At 43.4% G+C, this 9,170-nt stretch overlaps 1 protein-coding gene across 1 annotated transcript in view; it reads right to left on the bottom strand.

Moving 5' to 3' along the window:
* SARC_00403 (hypothetical protein) overlaps window positions 1–8,964 on the bottom strand; it is a gene marked incomplete at both ends in the record, with an annotated part of 12,349 nt that extends 3,385 nt beyond the window's left edge. The window contains 15 exons of the mRNA XM_014305895.1: window positions 534–623; window positions 1,334–1,496; window positions 1,851–2,014; window positions 2,618–2,807; window positions 2,990–3,112; window positions 3,634–3,770; window positions 4,011–4,181; window positions 4,750–4,953; window positions 5,277–5,365; window positions 6,068–6,153; window positions 6,787–6,930; window positions 7,096–7,328; window positions 7,559–7,679; window positions 8,274–8,473; window positions 8,828–8,964. Of these exons, the coding sequence (XP_014161370.1) occupies window positions 534–623; window positions 1,334–1,496; window positions 1,851–2,014; window positions 2,618–2,807; window positions 2,990–3,112; window positions 3,634–3,770; window positions 4,011–4,181; window positions 4,750–4,953; window positions 5,277–5,365; window positions 6,068–6,153; window positions 6,787–6,930; window positions 7,096–7,328; window positions 7,559–7,679; window positions 8,274–8,473; window positions 8,828–8,964 (2,252 nt within the window). The remainder of the gene's footprint in view (window positions 1–533; window positions 624–1,333; window positions 1,497–1,850; window positions 2,015–2,617; window positions 2,808–2,989; window positions 3,113–3,633; window positions 3,771–4,010; window positions 4,182–4,749; window positions 4,954–5,276; window positions 5,366–6,067; window positions 6,154–6,786; window positions 6,931–7,095; window positions 7,329–7,558; window positions 7,680–8,273; window positions 8,474–8,827) is intronic.
* Window positions 8,965–9,170: the final 206 nt, after the last annotated feature.

The raw sequence follows: 9,170 nt of genomic DNA, 5'->3' as shown, positions 1-9,170 counted from the left end.
CATACATACATACACATAAATACATACACACACACACACATATATATATATACACACACACACACACATATATATATACAAAGTACAAGAAACAAAGCACAAAACAACCACAACACACTGCCACGTCAATCAATCGATAGCGAGTGCGAGGTGCGTGTGCATGCAGAGAACACATCCAGCAGTGGGCCATAGGGCTGACCCGCATGTCAATACACTCAGCAGTACAGTAGGCAATAGAGCCAATACGCAAACCTCTCGACATACTAACATTGCAATTGCAATTAGTAATGCGTATGTGGCAATTGCATCGCACATCACCCGCACGACAAACATTTAAACAGATAGATATGTGCTAGGGTTTATTACACAGACAGATATGTGTTAGGGTTTATTAAACAAGTGCTACAGTTTATCACACAGACAGACATATGTTAGGGCTGAGCAATTGTCCTTTGTACCACACAGTCACATTGATACTTGCAACGCACACGCGTACAACACAGTTCCATTGGCCTTTGATCAGGCTAACATACGCCGTCCTGGTTGATGTCGACGTAATTGGTGTCGCAGTATGTCTGCATGTACAGCTCTTTCGACACTTCCGCCCCCGCCGCTTGCGCAGACTGAGAAGACAAGTGGATAAGACCAGAAGAAATTAAGACAATAAATGAGAAGACAAGTTAATAAGAGTAGAATCAATAAAATGAGAAGACAAGCGAATACGAATAGAATAAATAGAAAGACAATAAATGAGAAGACAATAAATGAAGAGACAAGTGAATAAGAGTAGAATTAATAAAATGAGAAGACAAGCGAATACGATTGGAATAAATAAAAGACAATAAATGAGAAGACAAGTGACAAGGGTTGAATAAGGGCGAGTTAGGAAGGCAAATGATAAAGGTGGGTGAGATGAGGGAATTTGAAATCGGAAAGTGGATCCGGGTGGGATAACAAGGGCATGGGACTACAGGTGCATGCATGTTTATGTACAAGTACAGCACATGCATGTATATGTACAAGTACAGTACATGTGTATATGTACAAGTACAGTACATGCATGTATATGTACAAGTACAGTACAGTACATGCATGTATATGTACAAGTACAGTCATGTATGTATATGTACAAGTACAGTACATGCATGTATATGGACAAGTACATGCATATATATGTATAAGTACAGTACATGCATGTTTATGTACAAGTACAGTACATACATGTAAATGTACCGTACTTGCATGTATATGTACAAGTACAGTACATGCATGTATATGTCTAAGTAAACCAGCACATACATGTCTGTGTGTGTAGTTTCCCATGTACACCTACCATCTTATTAACGGCTTTGGTGAGTTTAGTTTTGCGGTAGAGCACATGGCGTTGGTAGTATTCGATGAGATCGGGAATGGTATCAAATCGCCTTAGACCAGGTGCCACCACAAAGAACCGCCCTTCGCGTTGCAACCGACAGTGCTTGATGCCCCGACCGGCCCTGAATTAAAAGGACAGGTGCATGGAGGAGGGCAGGAGTATAAGTACGAGGCCTGGGGAGATAATATTGTTGGCGAACAGGCCCACAAAGAAGAATTCCTATCTTTGATACGTTGGCTAGTAAGGTGATATATATATATATATATATGTGTGTGTGATCATATGCTCCAGTCATCAATTTCAGTGCAGCTGTACTGCACAGTCACGGAGCAAGTACAATCAATTACATGTATAGGATGGCCACTATAACAGACCTTACATGAATGAGATCATACACTCAACTGTCTACAATCACCTAGTAAAGTACAAACTACCGGAATGTGATGGTTCCTATATTTGGCAATTACCTACATACCTGAATGAGATGGTGTATGCGTTGGCGTCGTCTGTGGCTTTTCTGACGAGGAAGCTGCCATCCTTGACGGTGCGTTTGAGATGGTACTCTGCTTGTTCTTTGGCCATAGTTGGGTCGTACCAGTCATATAGTGAGATCCCTTGCTCGTTGGTCAGTACAGGCACCTGTGTGCGTGGAAATGCTCGAAGATGAGTGCGTGCGTGCGTATACATATATATATATATAAGTGTGTGTGTAGCTATTTGTATGTACGCTTTCCTTGTACGCGCCGGAATAGACACACCACAGCGGAAACAATCAGATGCATGTATTATTATTATGTATGCGGTTGTACGTATTTCCATAGGGGCGTGTGTAGGTATAATGCGCATATGCGATCTCTGTAGTAGTTACCTACCAATGGGCCGTAAGTAGCATGCGAGCAAGTGATAACAACAGAGGAAAGCGCTAAAGGCAGGGCACATTTGTAAACAAATCTGCGACATATACGCAAGCAGTACACTACCTTACTCACAGTAGCAAGTGTGTAGTACGTCTATAACACACTGCAAAAACGTATACCAAGTACGTAGTACGTTTTTAATATACGTACCACGTATGCAATACGCCTAACTATCGAAGAGTGTACCAGAAGCAAGCAGCAGACCAAGTCTATCGCACATGAGCACGTACTATGTCTACAGTTCCTTTGCACGTACTCTATACCCAACACACACAACGCCACTCATCACTCTCCACGCTCATGCGCCTCACGCACCCCTACATACCGCTCCCAGTGGTCTGGTGAGGACCATCTCATCGCCATCGGCTGTGAGCAGGGTGTTGTTTTGATAGAACTCAATGAGGTCCAGCATGCTGGTGAAGCGAGGGGTGTCTACCAACCAGTACTCCTTCTTACCCTCTTCATTGTCAGGCGACGTGCGCAGCAGCACGTGCTGGTCGAGGTTGAGTTGGTCCCTGGTGGGTGCATAGTGGACAATTAGAGAGGAGTGAGCGTGAAGGCGGCGGAATTGTGCGCGAACAACCAGGATATATGCATCAATACATGCATTACATATATATATATATATATAGAGCGTAGTAAGGGTATGTACTGGTTGTTGTGACTAACAGTGTTCTGACTAGTAGTAGTCACTTACCAGTATGAGAGAGCGTAGTAAGGGTATGTATTGCGTGTTCTGACTAAGAATGCGCCGTGGACATTTGCTTTGCGCAGTATGGCATGGGCTTCCGTTCGTCCACACTCATTGGGATGAAACCATCTGTAGAGCAAGAAAAAGGGAGAGGGGTGTGTGTGGTGTTAGAATAAACCAGGGTTGACCAGGAAAAAAAAAACAACGATTGCGATTGTGATATGTGGTGAAGACGACTATGTTTTGCTACATTCATCATTTATAGCAAGCTGAGAATCATACGCAGAGACAAGGATTTTGGGTTTAGGAAACACTATACAATTGACCTATATGGTGCGTATGAACCCACATAGACAAATAGATATATAGGCATAGACACAGACATGTAGAAATAAAGACTTAAGAATATGTACATATACACACATATACATAGATCTACAAAAAATATACATAGACAGATCTTCAATAGAAACGCATAGACATACATATACATAGATCAATAAAAATACAAAAATACATACGTATACGTATAAATACATAGATCTTCAATAGATACACAGGCATAAAAATACATAGTTTATCAATAGATACATATAGATCGGCAATAGATACACATACATATATCTAGCATAAACACACACATAGCTTACGTTTCGCCCCAGAAGTCTTCCTTGCCGTCCATGATGTCGTCGTTGTCATCGTCCTCGTCGTTGTCGTTGTTGCCCGTGTCCACATCTACATACTCAATGTACGTGGGGTGGATCACAAAGTAGTACAGCATAAAGTCCTGTGGCAGGCAGCGGGAGATGGCACACGGGGAGTATTGCAGAGATTAGTATGTATGGACATGTGTGTACGGAGAGATAGGGTATGCATTTACATATGTGCAAATAGAGATATGTATGTACATAAGTACAAGTACAGATAGGGTATGCATCTACCTGAGTGCAAATAGAGATAAGGCATGTATGTACAAAAGCGCATGCACGTGCATAGGCAGAGGTGTGCACAAGTCTCATGAACACACCTGGTCGCCAAACTTCATGTACAGATGACCGTTCTTGAGATCACCGACGTCTGTGTCGTTGCTGCCCTCAATAGAGTCTCTGCTCATGAGCGACCCCAATATGTTGGTCAAAGGGCTAACGGTATCACCCAACAGACCTCCCTCATACACCGGATCATAGTTCTTTTTGTCCTGTGTGGGGGATCAGAAGAGTATTAAACACATGCAGGAGATATTTGCAGACAAATCTTATATATATATATATAGATATTAATATATATACACATACAAATACAAATACACATACACACACGCACACACACACATATATATATATATATAAATGTACATAGCGAACGACGACATAGCAAAAGTATCCAAATATCCACCGTTGCGTATGCAGACACTCATTATATAACTAGTGGCCATTGGTTCCCATCTCCTATCTCACACTTTGGCCTTTCAATTTCCCGAACCATGCAACAAGGTCATTGGAATAAAACCCAAAAACCCTACAACGAATAATCTTGCACTTCCTCAAAAATCGATTTTGTGGGATTGCCGCGCCAAGGCGACAAACCCACAGAATAATAAAACAGAAACATTGGGTCATTCAGAACCCAAACGACTGACAAACAGAGCTCAACACCATACACTAATCAAAAGACTATAACACTACATCTGACATTTCACCACGCCTTACTACCAGCATACGTATCACATCCCTCACACCAACACACACAATACACCATCCACATACCTTCAGCAGGATCTTGCGCTTGAATTGACTAGGCGACGGCAGGACAGCCCCAGGAGTTGGGTCCAACACCTCCATATGAATGGTATCGCCCATGACCTCTCTGAAGACATCCGCCATAATCTGCTGGCAGGGTGGGCTGCAGTGGTTCTCCAGCGACAGCACCAGCGGATAGTCAGACACATCCCATGCATGATCCATGATAGCCTACGCAGTGGATGGAACATCAACACACGACCAAGGACAAGGGCAAAGACAAGGACAAGAACAAGTACAAGGACGAAGGGGTGAGAAAGGGAGCAGTAGAAGAACCCTAAACCCTACAGGCACGAAGGGGGCAACGAACGTGTGCAAAACGAATGGCGTAGATGGCACTGATGTGCAAAACGTACATAAAGGTATATATGTGAAGCTGATCACATACGATCACATTGACATACATGCACTACAACGCAATTACCTCCACAACATACACATGCCCTACAATGCAATTACCTCCACAACATACACATGCACTACAACGCAATTACCTCCACAACGTCTCTAAAGGGGACTGATGTGCACAGCGTGTTGCCGTGGGTGATGATTGGTTCGCCATTGCTGCCGTCCCACGTGTCCACTGCAACCAAACGCGTGAGTCATAGTGTGATGTTCGGTACTTAATACTTTGAGAGTTTCAATGAACACGTGGTCATGTACTAATCACGTTGGTGCCATAGCACGCACGTGCCAAGGCCGAAACACGTAGAGATATGCCTACTACAAGTCACTTGCATGGGGTGTTCAGGGATAATTGCAAGAATAAGCGTTTAACCATACTGCATGGAGCACAGTTTACATACGTGCGATTATGCGCATGGGTGTACGTCTATTTAAGCGTAGACGAACGCATTCAGAGTAAACATGAACATCCATGTATCTAAGTACAACATACACTTCATAGAGAGATCAGTCATGTGCATGAAAACTATGTATCGACAAAAGCATCGAATTTCTTTATCGATAAGAGCCAGATACATGCATGCGCAGAATGCCCACAAATGCATAAACATACGTATGTGTAACAACCGGTCACGGCACTTTTTAAATTCTCAGTGTAGGTACGGGAACAGCACTTTATGAAGAGACAGTCAGCATGCACAGGCATGATATATACGTGTGAACAGACTCAATGAGATATATACATACGGTTTAAGGTTTAGGGTTTTTAAGGGTGTGGGGTTTGTCGATACACGCATAAACTTGCACACACACAACAACGTCTGATATGTATATAAACCCTACAACATTTGCCATGTATATTGCACGTGTGCTGACTTACATTCCAGACAGCGTGCGTTCATTCGTAAGCAGCGGATGTAAGCTTCAGTCGACGACTCACTGCGCAACTGGTCCCCCATCAGATACCTACACACATATGGCCAGGGTGTGGGAAATTGGGGTTGCGGGTGACATTAGGTGCATATATATTTATATATATACACAAGCACAAACACACACACCCAGAAACACACACACATATACACACACACACACACACATATATATATGTCTGTGTGCAATCACTCGCATATCCAGATAGATGCAAACTTTGCGGTTTCATCCGATGTATCGGTACTCTTGAATGGATTGGTAGAAAGATAAAATTTAAAGCCAAAGATTTAAAACATAGAAACTGCTGCAGACACTCAACACCACACGTACAACTGAACGGCACATTGGAGTACAGGAAGATATGCACATCGTTCACGAGTGCACGTACAGTCCATGTGTGCTACACATACACATCAGAAAAAAAGCACTTCATCACATACACATCAGAAAAAAAGCACTTCATCACATACACATCAGAAAAAAAGCACTTCATCACACACACATCAGAAATAAAGCACTTCATCACATACACATCAGAAATAAAGCACTTCACTCACGAGTGATGTACTATTGCATATCTCATGTGCCACACAGACGTGTTGTGTGATGATGAGATGAGTTACATTAAATATGTGTTGTGATGATGAGTTGAGTTACATTACATACGTGTTGTGTGATGATGAGATGAGGTACTGACTCAGCGGTTTCTGCATGTCGTCTGGTACATCCGCGGTTGCGTCGTACACGTCGTTGTAGGGACTGTACAGATAGTCCACAAACTCATCCACCGTCCAGTACAGCTCATGACCCCTGGGAACCAACGGATACAGGAATAGGAACCAATCAATTGCCGTCCATTTATAGAATTACTGTTGAGCACTTGCAGAGTACTATATATATATATATATATATATCTACATCTACATCTATATACACGTATACCCTGAATGTCTGTGATGATCCCCCCCCACTTACGTCCTGCCTGGCTTGAGATAGGTCTGCATGATGCGTGTGACGTATGCTGTGTCGCTGGCCCTGTCTTCGTGTTGTGTGTCCATGATAAACTTTTGCAGATTTTCGACTGTCATGTGCCCGTCTGCGCGGGCGTTGAGGTCAAACAGCGCTGCGACTGACGGTTGCTTAAGAACTGCTCGGTACAAATTCTTGAAGCCCTCCTTGTTCACAATCGGACTGTCGCCCACCACGGTCTTCGAAGCGTGTAGTGTAGATGGATGTGGTATTAATGGTGTAGTGTAGATGGATGTGGTATTAATGGTGTAGTGTAGATGGATGTGGTATTAATGGGTGTAGTGTAGATGGATGTGATCACCGTACACGTCCTCTGAAGACAACTCATGGATTGGTATCAGGTCAACACGCAACACATCACCGCACATGAACACTCATAGGATCACATATGTGAGCCATGCACACTTACCTCGAACAAACGCTTCACGTAATGCCGCTCGGCTTTTAACCCGCTCGACCGCAGGAAGTTCTGAAAGTCTTTCATATTGATGTACTCCTTCTTGAAATTCCGGAACCCTGCTTCTAAATACCTACACAAAAACCAAAAGTAAAACCAAAAGTAAACAACAAATTAATCAGAAATGGTATACACTACCAATCGACCTCCATCGATGCATATGTGGAGTGGAAACGTGGGGAGGTTGTGTGTGCGTAGAGAACGATGCAGTTGCCAGTGATAGATGTGTACAAAATAAATGTTGTGTAGAGTGAGTGTGTTGGCGCGGGCCAGTGCTCCGGAATACATTAATACAATAGGTGTGTGCATATATATATATATTCATATAATAGGTGTATGTATATATTAATGCAATAGATGTATTCATATATTAACACACATGATCACTCATCAGTTGCACATTCCAGAAAAGCGTAGCCAGCCGCATACTGCATGCGCCGTCCACCCCTTTCTGTCACATCGTACATCCCATTAACTAATTGTACAACTAAGACTACCACACATCGCTAGACACACCGTGCAACAACATCCCCTCAAACTGCGTACGCACGTCTGACTACAGACTATCAAAACCACAGATATCCCAAATGGACCCCTCCTGGGCCTGCCCTACCGCATACACCTACCCCTCAACACCCGTTGCCATGGTTACCACCGGGCGACTTACTGGTTGGACATGCCATCGGGGGTGTAGAAGATCTCTGGGTCTGCGTCGGTGGGCCATCCCTTGAGTGTGCGTTGGTTGGTGTATGTGTTGCTGTCGGTTGTGGCTAGTGTCGGCAATGTGTGACGTGCGTTGACTATCTCGTCCAATCCATTGACCCACCGCGAGAACGCCACTTCATTACGCGCCACCAGCGACAGCGACTGCCGGGCCGTGCACGTGTGTGAGTGTGCAGGTGAGTGGGAGTGTGAGGGTGTGCAGGTGAGTGAGAGTGAGAGTGAGAGTCATAGGTGAGTCATAGGTGCAAGCGAGGGTGTGTAGGAGAGTGTGAGTGTGAGTCATAGGTGAGTCATAGGTGCAAGCGAGGGTGTGCAGGTGAGTGTGAGTGTGTACGTGTGCGTAGGTGTGAGCACAATGGTCCCAAGACATATAAGCATACACGACCAACCGTGCAATATGGGCGGATCGATACTAAATACACAGACGGACTGAATAGCTAAGTAAATAGAGCCAAATGTCTTATGGGGTGTGTCATGGGTGTGCTCGTTGATCCTCACCTTCAGTCTGAACTGTTTGCCGTAGAGGATTGTGAAGCACAGGCTCTCTTTGCCTGTGATGATTTCCGCCGCACTGGTAGTACTAAAATCCTTGTGCTTGCAACCGCGCCGAATCTCAGAAATCTCGTGTATGGAAACTGTAAGGTCACAATGTACAGAACCACATGTCAGATACTCGCTGATATATATATATATATATATATAATATGTCAATACAATAAATGCATACGAACATATTTATATAAATATACATAAACCCACACATATGTATATATATACATATAATATATATTACATTATGTATATATATATAAATACATATATATTTGTAAATATACATGGA

The sequence above is a fragment of the Sphaeroforma arctica genome, assembly GCF_001186125.1.
Source record: "Sphaeroforma arctica JP610 unplaced genomic scaffold supercont1.12, whole genome shotgun sequence".
Taxonomy (NCBI): Eukaryota; class Ichthyosporea; order Ichthyophonida; genus Sphaeroforma; species Sphaeroforma arctica.
The sequence above is the reverse complement of the archived record's forward strand: the minus strand, read 5'-3'. Positions and strand labels throughout refer to the sequence as shown.